Below are 14,095 nucleotides of genomic sequence, written 5' to 3' on the forward strand. Positions count from 1 at the left end.
TCTGTTTTCTTCTGCCTCTCATTCCGAATGAAAGCTGGTGGTATACTGTGTACAAAGCACAGCCCAAGGACAGAGGGGGTGTTTGTTTGGAGAGGAAAGTGGCACTGACTTAACACTTTGGACTCTGGCGTAAAGTCAGCTACTAAGGAGGGAGTGTCCGGGAGCCAGCTGCACTTGTTTCCCGGAGTTGCATGGCTGGGCTGGCAGTGAAAGTCAGTGAGGAAGGCCATGCATACAAGCAGTAGCTAAAGCCGTGAGCCTAAGGGTCTGGAGGGACCACAGGGGATCATGGTGAGGTTGAGAGTGGTGGGCTGGGGAGTGTTTGTTTCTGCATCCTCTCTCACAGATTCTCCTTTTCTCCTGATGCAGGAATTGAATGTCCCAGAGGAGCACGAAACCTCCCAGGCTTGGTGCAGGAAGGAGAGCCATTCAGTGAGGAAGCCACACTTTTCACCAGGGAGCTAGTGCTACAGCGAGAGGTAGGGCATTTCCCTCGCTTCTTCCGTGGGAGGGGTGCACAGGCCCGCTCCAGGGCCCTCACCCTTGCCTGCCACGTCAGGGATAAGCCTGCTGCCTTCTCCATCGGCCAGCCTTGCCATCCATGAGCCACTCCTGTGTCTGCCCATATCTTATTTCTTGGAGTCCTGAATCATTGCTCAGCCACCCCCAAATCGTTCTTCCTCACTGGTAACCTGGCACGTGAGGCCGGCCCAACCGGGATCCTGATGCGGGGAGTTTAAGCTTTGCAGTCGTCCTCCTTGGCGAATTAGCCTGAGCTGCCTGCCTCCAGCTGGATTTAGAAGCTTGACTAACCCTGTCAGGGGCCAATTTTCTTTGAACATTTATTTGTATCTTTGAGTAATTGCATTTTCTGTAGCGGGTTTTCTGACTTAATTTAATTGTATTTCTGTATCTGCCTGTCGGCCTGGCTCTTGCAGGCAGGAGTTGGGCTCTCTGCTGCTATGGTGCCCTTCTACCTGCTAATTTTACTGAGGTCTTCTTCAGCAGATGTGTCTGCTTTCTAGGAGTATGCCAGCCATTCATCCTACGTGAGCACAAGCAAGGGGCAGTGGGAAGTGTGCCTCCCTCAGACTTAGTATTAGAACTTGCCTTTGCCCCTGCCTCCTCCTTAGTCAGGTCTGTTGGGCCACTCCAGTGGCCGGTTACAGAGTGTGCACAGAGCTGCAGTCAGGTGCCCCTAGAGGCTCTCCCATGGGTCACTCCAGGTCCTTGAGAGCAGATAGATGGACTTGAAGATGTCCAGTGTTGGACAAACCTGGATAGAAACTTTAGCGTCTTATTTCCTTTGACCCATCAGCCATTACCTTAATATTGGGGCTGTGGGAAAACAGGGCATGCGTTGGTCCGCCCAGGCTCTGAGAGGTCCACCACTTTGGGTTTTCCCTGACACTCACCTTCTTATTTTAGTGAAAGAAATGAATCTGGCCAACAGGCCCTGAATCCTCTATTCAAGAGGTATTTGTTCCACTTCCCAAACATCAACTACAGCTACCTGGGTGATGCCACTTTGCTTTGCTGGCTATCCAGTGCTGTGATGTGCAGCACTTACCTCATTAAATTTATACCGTTCTCTTTGTTAAGATGCAGTTACACTTGAAAAGGAGAAGCCCTTGATAGTGACACCCACACTTGCCCCTACATACACGTACATCTTAAATGTAACTTGAATTTTTACCACTGAAAGATACCATCCTAACCCTCCACTAATGTTTAAATCCATACAATTGGAGATTAGATGGAAGGGGCAAATATTGTAGACTTTCCTTCTGACCGTGTGGACCTTTTAACATTGTGCTACAGAGGAACTGGGAAGACAGGTGAGTTCACTGTGGTTTGTGACCCACAGGCATCACAGGAAGTAGCAGCAGATCCTTTTCTGTTGTTGTTGTTGTTGTTGTTGTTGTTGTTTGGTTTGGGGGAGGTTGTTGTTGTTTGCTTGTTCGGTTTGGTTTGGTTTAGTTTGGTTTGGTTTGTTTCAAGATAGGGTCTTACTATGTAGCTCTGACTATCCTGGAACTTACTATGTAGACCAGGCTGACCTTGAAGGGGACGTCTCCCTGTGCCTTCCAAGTGCTGAGGTTAAAGGCATATGCCACTGCCCTGGTGTAGCATCAGATCATGCTTACATAGGGGGGAGACACCTTTCATCTCAACTGACTCAGCCCCTCTTCCTTTTGACTAACATCTCCTCAAGCAGTGGTTCTCAAAGGGCTGTAGCCCTTTAATACAGTTCCTCGTGTTGTGTGACTACCAACCATACGATTATTTTTGTTGCTACTGTTATGAATCATAATGTAAGTGTCTGTATTTTCCAGTGGTCTTAGACGACCCCTGTGTAAGTGCTGTTCAACACCCCACCAACAACAAAAGGGGTTGAGACCCACGGGTCAAGAACCACTGTTCCTAAAGTCCCTTTCTCTTTTCTTCTTCAAGTCTACTTTCCCCTCCTGCTTTTCTTCCTGGCCTTGTTTCTGGCCCCTGTGGACAGCTCAAAGGCATGGCCGAATGTTCTTCCACTATCCCCTGGTTATTGTAGCCCTGCCTATATCTGTGTCTTTTTAATACTTACTGGGAGAAAAGGTGGCATTTTTCTCCAATTTCTTTCATGTCTCTGCCATATAAGTTTGCAGAACCTTAGTCTAATCCAAAGTTGATATTTATCTTTCTTGACTGTAGTGGCCCAATCTTTCATAGCCCTTTGTTTAGGGTCTGTCTATAATGAACTCTCTACATTGTCTTAGCAGCTGATATGATTACTTGGCCAGACTGTTTTTGAAAGGTCATTATCCAGAGGAAATAGCAGTATGGCCTAAACCACAAATAATTTAAGATGTTGACTAAAGGAACCAGCTGTAGCCAACTCTCCTGGGCATTTCCCTTCATAGAATAGATGAAAACTGTTTTCTGAATGGTAAGAGTCATGGGAGGCTTTCATTTAGCAAGAGTGTTGCTTATTTACTATTCCCTGTGTAGTAACTTCACCTACTCCCTAAGACATCGTAGAAAACCAAGTTCTTGCCTTCCCACTCCTCCACAGAAATAAAGAAGAGAGGCCTCATGCACAGTCACCCCTGCCGAGTGGGCGGGGTCCCCAGGCTACATGTGACTGTGCTGTGTGGCTCTTCCGGAACTCTCAAACCATGCCTTTGCTTGAATAGTTGCAGTTGAGCGTTGATTTTAGGCTTATGCCCTGCCCCATCTTCCCTTTTAAGTTTTTAAACCTTTGTTCACATTATCTTATTTGGGCCCAGGACTTCTCTTCCTTGGCCTGCTTTCCTCCAGATACTATAAATCTGAATTACTGGATTCTCTGTAAGTAGAAGTACATCATGACCAGAAAAGGGTCTAGACTGAGAGAGAGGGTGTGTGTCATGGTCACTGTCACTAGACCAGACCTCTGTCAAGGAAGGAATGGGAAGGTAGCTTTCCGGGGGCTGACACTGAAAAACAGTGCCCTGTTTGCTAAGGATATTTCCCTGGCTTTGAATGAACAGGCACAAGTTCTCACCTGTCTCTCCCTCTCTGCTGAGTGAGTAGGAAATTGCTTGCCTCTCCATCCCCACTCCTTTGTAGAGCCTGCAAGGGGCAGCCAGGCTTTTCTTTACGTTTCAGATGGTCTCCCATGTCTTGAGACCTGATTACCATGCTTTCTTTGAACATGGAACTACTGACATTTGCAGCCACCATTCAGTCCCGTTTTCCTAAATGGCTCTCCTGTTCTTTGTTATTACACCGCTTCTTTTCCCTATCCTCTACCAGGTGCTTCCCCGTAGCCATGGATTCCTTTTGGCTGCAGTTCTCTTGAAGTTAGGAATCCTGGTCCTGGGCAGTAGTCTGGCATGCAGGTGGTATTGCCAGCCTCAGGGCAGGAAGAGCTAGAAGTCAAATACCACGTTATTTATTACCTGATTTGCTGATCTGAAGCTCAGAGCAGCCGAGGGCCTTTCCAAGGACTTAAATTCTTACCTTTACTGAAAGAAATCCAAAGCACTCAATGTCTCTTCCCAGCCTGACCAAAATGTGCTAGGGCTGTGCAAAGCTGGCCCTCTACGAGCGCTCTGCAAATAAAGTTTGGTTGAAATATATCCATGGTAATTCTTTGTGCATTGTCTATGACTGCTTTTATGCCATAATTCAGTGTAATGGAGTAGAGTAATGATGTCAGAAGTCGTATGGGCTGCAGACAAGTTTGCTTAGAAACCCTGTAGTATAGACTATGCTAAATTGGGTTAATGGCTCATGGTAGCCATGTGGAGCTTCAAGAAGTCTCTGACCTTGAAGCTGAGCTGCTTCTGAGCCATAGAACTTAAAATTGTTCTTTTATGTGAGCTGTAACTGTGTCCCTTTGGCTAGCATGTGCTTAGTGACATATTTTATCCTCTACTTCCCACCCCCACCACACAGCTGCCTTTTTAAGGCAACTCCCTGTGACACTGCCAAGGACAGAAAGATCTAGTGTAATTTCCCAGACAGGGAATTGCACTTGTTGCTAGCATCTTCCCAGAAGTAGTGATGAGAGATAGCATTAGCTAATGGGTAGATAACCGGCTTAAAAGTGCAAACTTCTAGGTCTTCACACTCCAGTTATCATGTGATCCTGAGAATAGGATTTTTTTTTTTTTCCTGCCTTGGTATTTCTGCCTAAAAGATTGATCTAGCAGTCTAACCATCCAAGAGCCCTTTGAGGCCTTTGTCATGAATTCAGCAGTCATTTGTGCTCTTTTGACATCGTCTTCCAGAAGGCCAGCTAGCCAGCATATACTTGCCCACCTGTCACTACTTGCCAGCACTCTGCTTGTTGCTGTGTTGGAGAAACCTGAACTTTTGAAGAAGGAGCTGTAAGGTATTAATAAAAGATCAATGTCACAATGTCTACTTGAGTCAAGGTCTTACAATATAGCACAGGCTGATTTGGAGCTCATGATCCTCCCACGTCTAACGGGATCCTAGAGTGTCAGGTTTACAATTTAACTCTCTCCCAGTTCCAGGTTTAGTGGGTACAGCTTTGGAGGATGACAGTCTACAGGGGTTTGGTAATCATTCCTTATGTTTTCTGATGACTCGTTTGGCCTCTCTAAGACCTCAGAATTGCTCCTTGATGATGCCTGGGTAATGATACCCTAATGCTGGACAGCTCCAGCTGGAAACTCAGGCTCCTGCCCTGACCTAGTTCCCCTCTTCCTGCTGGCATCAGAAAGGAAGATTTTCCCCTAGGGAACTCACTCTGCAGCTTCAGTAACCCAGCATAGCCCTAGTTTTCCTCTGACCCTCAACCCCTCCATTTTTAAAAAAAAAAAAAAAAACAAAGACTAAAGCATTATAAGCAACTGTTGCTGCCTGTTTGGTTGAAGAATGTGGCCCTATCTTGATTACTAGGTATATATATATGAAAGAAAGCTTAGTAAAAGAGAAAAAATGGGCCCATCTCCTTCATCTAGGTTTCATGTTATAGTACCTTTTGTGTGAACAGGGGTTGAAGGTTAATCGACCCCCTGCCTTTTGTGCACCCTCTGGCTTAGCCCCATAGTGTCCCTCAAGCACTGTGTAATGAGGTTTCTCAGCCTCCTGTCCCATCTGTTCATGTAGCCCATTCCCTGGCAGGGAGAGCTGTGGAAGAAGAAGGGGTATCGCATAGTTCATAGTTCAGTCCTGGGAAATCCGGGGAAGTGCAGTTCACGTGGGCAGGATGAACCCGGAACCCTGCAGGAGTGTGCTCTCCCACACTTGCTGATGGCCATGTCCACTAGGCACCCTCACTGAACCACTAATAACTGCCTGCTAGAAAAACAAGCAGGCTGCTCGGCTTCACGTTTCCTGCAGAAATCACTTTATTTTTGATTAGTACAGCCACCCTCCGGGAGAGAGAGGGATACGTATGCAGCCTTCTCTAAACATCTCTTTTTCCCCACAAGGGCTTAAGAGCTTTTTGTGGGGAGGTGAGGAAGGTTTTTCCTCACCCACCAGTAATGAGTTTCCAAGTTCAGTTTGTTCATAGTTCACTGCTGTTTTCTTAGAAGTAGGCTCGTAAAGAAACCTTAATTTTATAGTATTTTCTAGGGGTTTTGTTTTTTTAAGCCATTCTTTATATATCTCACAACAAATGTATGCAAAGTTGCTCTCACTGTCCAGGAAACTTGGTTACACCTGTTCCTCTTATGGCTGATGGTGAGAAAATACTAAAATAGAAATATCTACACTCCCAATCAAGTACTTTAATTCTGTTATTAGAAAGGGGTCGCTTTTTAAGTCATGGTTTACCATTGTTCCAACTCCAGAGTGTATGGAACTCAAGGATTTTTTTTCTCAAAGGTCAAACATAGGCTGATGGTGTTCCCGGACACATTCCTTTTTGGTTCTGTTCTGGGCGTGAGGGATTTGCTGTGGCCCTACTCCCTGGGTATTTCTCCGCTCTTCCAGCTTTTGACTGTCTGATTCCTGTTTGTTTCAGGTGCTGTTTAACTTTCCTGACCTTGCTTTTTATGACTGCTTCCTTCCATAAGATAATGATCCCCATATCCCTGTGTCTAGTCATTCGCTGGGAGGCAGGTCTGACTCTAGGCATGCATCTGTTTACAAAGACATGGCTCCTCATTTGCTCTGGATGAAGTTCTCTCTCTAACTTACATATCTCCTTGGCCACTTCTCCGATCTGTCTCTCATCATTTGTTTCATATCTGCACTTGTCAGAGCAGGCCTATGTGATTGGAGTTCTGCATCTGTATCAGTCAGCAGGAGATACTCTGGCTTTTGTAAAATGAAGTGATTTACTCCCCCACAGTTTTAGGGCTTAGGAAGGTCTGTTCTGTTACTGTTTGCAGTTCTCTGGGAAAACCCCCTAAACTCAGTGGGAAGAGGAAGGAAGGCATTCGAGTTCTGAGGCTGAATATACGACTCCTAACTGAGGAAATCCCTATGGCCTGTGACCTTTCTGTGCACTTCCTCCAGACTGTCCTCTCTGGTTGGGTTTCCCCAGCCTTCTAACCAAGATGCTTACACAAAAGTAAACAATGGTGTTTGGTGTTATAGAAAAGCTTTGGTGCTTTAAAAAACTTTCGGTAGTCTAAAAGAAGCCACCGGTGTCCCTTTCAGTTTCCCGGTACAGTTCCTGACTCCTTCCCTTGTATGTTTCTGTCCTCAGCCTTTGCTAATTAGACTGTTAGCCCAAAGGGATTCTGTTTCTTTGTTAAAACATGGCCTCCCTGTGTAGCCCTGGCCATCCTAGAACTCACTCTGAAGACCAGACTGGCCTCAAACTCAGAGATCCACCTGCCTCTGCCTCCCAAGTGCTGGAGTTAAAGCTTGCACTGCCATCACCCAGCTCCAAGGCATTATTTTAAAATGTAGGCACCCACAACTTCCTGTTCCAAGATGAGTTGTAAATACCATGTGAATATCAGACTCTTATCTGACCTTTCACTTTTGGGCTTCAAGCTCTTCCCAGGGGAGTAGTTCTCAAATCCTGTCACAGCCTCTAAATGAAGCATTGAAGAGATGCCTCTGACTTCAAGGGTAGCCTACATTGCACAGTAAGACCCTGTCTCAAGGGAGTTAGGGGTGGGGATAATATAAAAGGGTTAAATGAGTGCTGCTGTCACAGTGCCGTTTTTTTTCCCCTCCATCCCTTGGCCTGCTTGGTCCCCAGGTCGGTTTTAACTCCTAGGGGAGCTTCCAGTGGCCTTCCTCAGCAAGCTCAGCCTGCATGCTGGCTCCAGTGGGTTCCCTTTGTGCAGAGCTGCTGGCTCAGCTCTGCTGTTCCTCTGCTCTTGTGTGAAGAACTTTCACAGCCAGTCAAGCATAGAATTACATCCATTCTTCTGAAATAGTTGCTGGGGCTAATTTGTCATTGGCTTGGCCAGGATCCTATTACCTGTGTGTCATAGGGGCTGTCTAGTCTAGGTTTGATAGCCCTCGGTGCCCTCCAGAAAAATTGTGTCCACATCTGTCACTGCTGCTGGAAGGAAGGGTGGAACAGGCATGACACAGAACACAAGAGCTGTGGCCTCCTTGGGACATGGAGGAGCGCCTCAGGGGTGTGATTCTGGCCCTGGGAAGAAAATCCTATTCAGCGGAAGCATCTTCCCTCTTCCCTTAGGAACTGGTCTCCACTGTCATAAACTCTTCTTTAAGCCGCGACTTGTATTTTTCTCTGCCAGGTCAGCTTGTCTGTGGACTGTTGTTCCATCAGAAAGTAAGTAAGAAATACAGTGCTTGGACCTGGCAGTCATACCTTCCTTCCGTCAAATAGAGGCAGCAGCACCCTTGGCAATGCCAAGACAACCCTGGCACATTATTCTCCTCTTTCATCTCAAGTCCTGACCCAGATCAGTCCCAGGGTAAAGATGGAAAGGCTCAAACATGATGTCTTCTTGCATCTTTACACCAACATAATGGGACTCCTTTGGAACTTCATGTAGAGCGGGGCCTCAAGGCAAGGCGCTGGCAGTCTTATTGTAGACACAGGGTCCCGAAACCCCTTCACACGGAGAAACACTTGAGTGGAGCCCCTGCCCCTCACCAGATCTGATGCTGCCCATTCTGACGGGACATGCTCTTTACAAGAAGTACCTGTGGAAGACAGCGGTTGCCAAGCGTGTTCGTCTTCCTGGGCTCCCCGGAGCCATGGAGGTCTTACAACCCAGGTCAAATGGGGAAGTATTATCAAGAGGGAAAGAATGATAGATACTTCTCCCCCACCCCGAAAAGGGTTTGGGCTTGGAGAGCAGGAATATCGTAGATGCTCCTGAAACAGAGACCCTGGCTTCTCTTTCCTCGGTAGTTGTCCTGAACATCCACTCCTGGAGCTTTCGAATGTGGAGGGTTCTTTTTAAACCAGGGCAGCAGAACCTAATATTCTGAATCTAATAATGTGGAGCTCAGGCAAATCACCTTACTCTATGCTCTTTACCTTCCCTGGAAATTAGTTCTCTATTTCATCTCCTGTCTTCAGATAGGTAGATGTTCCCCTCATACGGAACTGCGCCCCCCACTTGTCAAAAGAATTTCATGCAGGACCCCAACACTGTCTCTACCTCAGCAACCACAGTGAGGTTCCATATTGGTGTGTTTAGAGGCTTTTGGGTTCTAGTGACTCCCTGTTCTCTTTGTCCCAAACATTCTAAGTCATACCCACTGCTAGAATTTCCCCTACCTTTTGGTATTGCGTAATTCAGTTGGTGCCTTTTTAGAACACAGCTTATAATATATAATAGCAAGGCTGCCTGAACCGCAAGCAAAGGACAAGCAGATTGTAGATTGCATTTGCTCTCCAGGTAGCACTAACATTGTGCTGTCCCATGTGTGACTCCCCCAAGGACACAGGCGTGACTGTTCTGGTGGATGAACTGACCTTAATTCTGCCTTTTTCTCACCCACTCCCTGTGTCTGTTAGCAACTAGGAAGCCTCTGTGTTCCAAACCTGGCTCTGCAGATGACCTTCCTGCTTGCTTCTCAACGTGTGACAGTTTCTAGTCAGCTGAACCTAAATGCACTTTTAAAATGAAAGTGACCAGTGGTCTGTTATGAAATGCTTTGGTGCATAAAATAAGATTATGAGTAAGGTTGAGAATTAACAGCAGATACCCTAAACCTGGGCCAAACTACAGGGTTTCGTAGTCCCAGGGGGCAGCTCTTTCTCAGACTCACTATGCTTTAAGGACATCTTTTGCTTCTGTGTCACTGATCTTAGACACCATCCTCAGCCTTTCAGCAAGGGCATTGTCACTGGGAAGAGTATTTCTGGTGATGTCCAGGGAGGCAGTCCTGCTACATTCAATTGCTTTGGTTGTATAAAGAACACACCTTCTCGATAAGGTTACTGTGAAAATGAAATGCCTAGTGGATAGTAAACACTCCATGAACAGCAGTTTGCAGCATCATTTTAATAGTGGCATTAATTCTCTATTGGTTTTGCTAATGTGGGATTCAAAATCCAATGTGGGTAAGACATTAACCCACAGTAAGGTGACAGGCTTGATGTAGGTGTGTGTGCTGTGAACAGTATTCCTATTAGAATCAACAAAAAATAATATTCCGTCCACTGCCTCAACCCCAAACCTGTCTAAGCCATTGTCAACAAATGTAAATATGCCCCTCCAGCCCTCATCCAGTCTTGTGCCGTGACTGACGCTGCTTTGGCCTAGGGCTGATCCTTTTCAGGGTTCTTCAAAGCTACTGCCAGTTGAGCTGAACATGGCGATATGTATCTCTAATCCTAGCACTTGGTAGGCAAAGGTATAGGCAGCTCTCTTGAGTTAGACAGGCCAGTAAAGGCTATATAGCAAGACCCAGTCTCAGAAGGAAAAAAAATAACTTTTTTTTTCTTTTTCTCTTTCTTTTTTTTAAGCTCCTACCAATTAGATGGATTTGGCACTTGAATAGAAACCCATTTGCCATCCTTAGTCTTAAATTCTCAAAAGAGCCTTTAAATATCTTTGGGCACCAGCCAGTCTTTTTTCTAAGTATGATAAGACCAGGCCATTTTGCCTCTGGTCCTTCATGTCCCATACATCAAAACCACTTCCTTCTGAGCAATGCCACTTTCACTGAAAAAGCAAAGGGTTCCCCAAGAGTGTTAACCTTTGCAAGAAGGGTTTCCTAGATTTGACGGTGAAGTGATAAGGCCAGCCATCACTTCAAGAGGGGAGAGTCAGACACTGTGTCGGTGTCTGAGAAATAATGGCTAAGCGTCGTCACTGCCTGAACTGCCATGGGGTTCCCTGCTTTTCTCTACTTACATAGAATCCTGGCCGGTGTGATCGCTAGGGCCGCAGCCCTTTGAGGAGGAGAGAGGGACAGCCTTCTAGACCCCGGGCAGCCCAGACTTCCTTATCCTCAGATGGAGTAGCTGTGCTCCGTTTGGCCCCATCTTTTATCCCACGGTCTCCGCAGTCTAAGATCACCATATGTTTGTCCCTGGTTTGCATTAAATTAGAAGACTTGGAAACTAGCAGGATTCCAGCAGGAGCCCTAAAGAAAGATGTAGGTGTTAACCGGGACAGAAAGGGACAGGAAAAGAACCTCATGTAGTGTTGTCTGGAGCCATCCCTACAGGCGTGAAAGAGAGCCGAGCGCCCCTTTCTGCCCCCTTTCTTCCCAGGCTAACAGTGCGCTCACCTTTTCTCCATTTCCTATGTATGATGCACTAGAAGGAAGACGGTTGGAGGTGGAAGTTCTCAGGGCCACTATAGACCCTTCCACCTCTTCCCAGAGGGCTGCACCTGCCACTTTCCTTTCCAGGTCTCTGACTACACGGTGCGAGAATGCTGTAACCCCTCCAGCTCGATCGATCGAAAACCACTGCGCTGGGGGCTTTAGAGCAGCACTGTAACCTCATATGAGGAAATGCAACCAACAGTCCATTGGCACTGATTGGATATGGATTTTTGGCCTGGCCACCTGCCACTTGGTAATTTTAGAATAGGGTCACTTTCAGAATAGGAAGATTCCTTGTAGGAGGGGACTCGTTGTCTCTTACTGCCGTGTCTTGAGTGTGTGCGCATGAGCGCTTCTCAGCCTGCCTGGCAGAGGGAAGCAGAGCTCTCCCCTCAGCCTCAGGACTGCCGATGTGGCGTTTCCCGGTGCCTGGGGAGCACTTCAGTGCTCCCTCCTCCGCTCCCAGCACTTCTCTCCTGCGCGTCAGCAGCTCTGGAGCTCCCATTTCATTTTGCTCTGTGTTCTGGCCTTTCGGGTATTTGTGGAAGGAAGGTGGGGTAGTGGTGAACTGCGGGCCAGTGTTTTCAGAATTAGGCAGTTACACCTGAGTCACAGTCTCGGGAGAACCATGGGAGCAAGAGTGCCAGAAGCGTCCTGAGGGCGCTTGCTGTTTTCACATGCCAATTCGAAGTCCGGACTCTGGTTCATATTGTTCGCTGACCACCTGCCCTAGTTTTGCCATCTGCAAAGTGGGGATACTAAAGCTGTTCTTCCTTACTGACAGTGTCGAATAAGGGAAATTCTCAGACACGGTGGGGGATTTCCTGACCCGCCCCCCCCCCCCAGAGATGCCTGAGAGTGTTAATGTGGTTTGAAAGGGCAGTGCTGGCCAAACTTTTTCCTCTCACCGGCATCTCAATAGTTATGGGCTAAGTGATGGAATAACAGAACTATGATCTGGATCTGTGGATGTTCAATTAGGCAAAACTTTTGGTATTTTTCCTTTTCTCTGGTATCACATCTGTGTGCTGTGTTGGCTTTTCTGCATGAGCAAGGCTCTGGTTGGGTCCTGATAAGCAATGTATTTTAGCAAAATCTAATCCAGAGGATTTAGTAGTTCTCATAGTCTTCCTGGTGATTAACTTGTTGAATAAAGCTCTGAGCCGAAGATGCAAAGCAGACATTAAATATTTCATCTTCCTGTTACGGGTGCTATGCCTATGAATCTAACACTCCTTTTCTCTGGCCGTCTGGGTTAGACCATTTTTGCATATCTGTCTTCCTGCCTGTCTACATGTGTTCGGGGCTCCTTATAGGATCAAGAAAAGACCGATACCATTTTAACCAAAACTCCTGATCTTTACGTCTTTCGACCTGAAGATATGATACTGGTTCTTACTGAGTATAAACTTCACTGCTCTGCTACCTATTGGTTTTCTTGGCATGTGACCCAGAAGTGGGTTAATAGCATCTTGGTAGAGATCGTCCTTGAAGATGAGGATTCTTGCTTTTCCGTACAAAATTATAGTCTGTGGCTGAGATACCCCAGCTCAGTACTACTAAAGTGTGGCAACTTCAGAAATACATGAGACCTTGGGAGCCCTATCTGTGCTGCAATGTATGGGCGTGTAGCCTTTAGCCTTTCTTCAAGGGCAGTTGTATGGTTTATCACGCCCTGCTGCCCTGCACAAGCACTGCACATGTGGAAAGCAGGTACAGAGATGCTCTCTATGCCTAGCCCTTGAAGGTAGAGCACACATTCATACCTTCACGACACATTCACAAGGGTTGCGCCAGTGACTAGAAGACCACTCCAGGAAAAAGCAGTTTCACGTGGCCCAGACTTCCTTCCGTCCTTCTTCTTTCCATTTCTTTACCTACCCCTCTGGTGTTTCTGTAATTTGTACAGTGTCGTTCAAGGGTGTTAAAGAGATCAATAGCAATTCACCTTTTCCCTTATTGATTAAAGTGATGGCAAGGAAAAATGGCAGGCAACACCGATTCATTTATCACAAGCTATCCATTTCCTACTGTGCAACTACTGACTGTCCACGTGTTGGGTTGCTGACTTGCAACTGGTATTACTTTTGTTTCCAGGCTGCCTTAATGAAAATGAAAGAATCACAATGTTTGGCTCTTCTAATCAAAGGTGGGCACAAAGAACAATAAAATCGCGGTGGGACCTGCTCTTTGACTCATGGCTTATCTGAGGCGCTTGGCACAGGTGTTGGACATTGCTCTGTCACTCAGCAGTACCCTCTCATTTTCCCAAAAGTGCATAGCATTCCTTTATTGTCTTTCTCTACGGAATCTAAATTGGGTGTGGTGAATGAAAAGGCCATGACCCTGTGATTGGCTCCAGTTTTGTGATGGCGTTAAGCTTTATCAGTCCTCCATGGCTTTTCAGTGCTAAGTGGGCTCACCCTTGGAGAATGTGAGGTGCCAGGGGTAGCTCTAGGAAGGCTTGGGACATGAAGGAAGGGGTCTTATGGTAAACGGGTTTTGTGTCCATGTAGACATAAAACACAGAGGCGATCCTTATCAGCTTCTCTTGACCCTAAAAAAAATAAGCATGGAATAAGCATGTGTACATGTATGTGCCATTCGCCTTCACTAGTCATATCTTCTGGCTGTCACTTGGGAAGGGTGACTAAGAACATGTTTTGAATGTGCAACTTAAGCCATTTCACGACAAAGTGCTCCTGTTTAAAGTTTGGTGTTGCACATGATAACATACCCAGAGAAAGATTGTTTTTAATCACAGAACTCCAAAGCGGGAAGTTGGCACCAAAACTTGGCCAAGCCAGCTGCAGCTTTTCTCTTTTTGATACATGGAGACAGGGATGTAGTTGCTTCTTACCAAGAATCCTCACTCAAGCTAGCCAGTACTCCTTCCTGCCCCTCGTGCCGAGGTTCACTGCTA

At 46.5% G+C, this 14,095-nt stretch overlaps 1 protein-coding gene across 1 annotated transcript in view; it reads left to right on the plus strand.

Annotated features, from left to right (window-relative positions):
* The window catches only part of Snd1 (staphylococcal nuclease and tudor domain containing 1), a 395,467-nt gene that overhangs the window by 302,045 nt on the left and 79,327 nt on the right, over positions 1-14,095 (plus strand). Inside the window, exon 16 of the mRNA XM_051175794.1 lies at positions 370-479. Coding sequence (XP_051031751.1) covers positions 370-479 — 110 coding nt within the window. The remainder of the gene's footprint in view (positions 1-369; positions 480-14,095) is intronic.

The sequence above is a fragment of the Phodopus roborovskii genome, unplaced genomic scaffold, assembly GCF_943737965.1.
Source record: "Phodopus roborovskii unplaced genomic scaffold, PHOROB, whole genome shotgun sequence".
Lineage (NCBI taxonomy): Eukaryota > Metazoa > Chordata > Mammalia > Rodentia > Cricetidae > Phodopus > Phodopus roborovskii.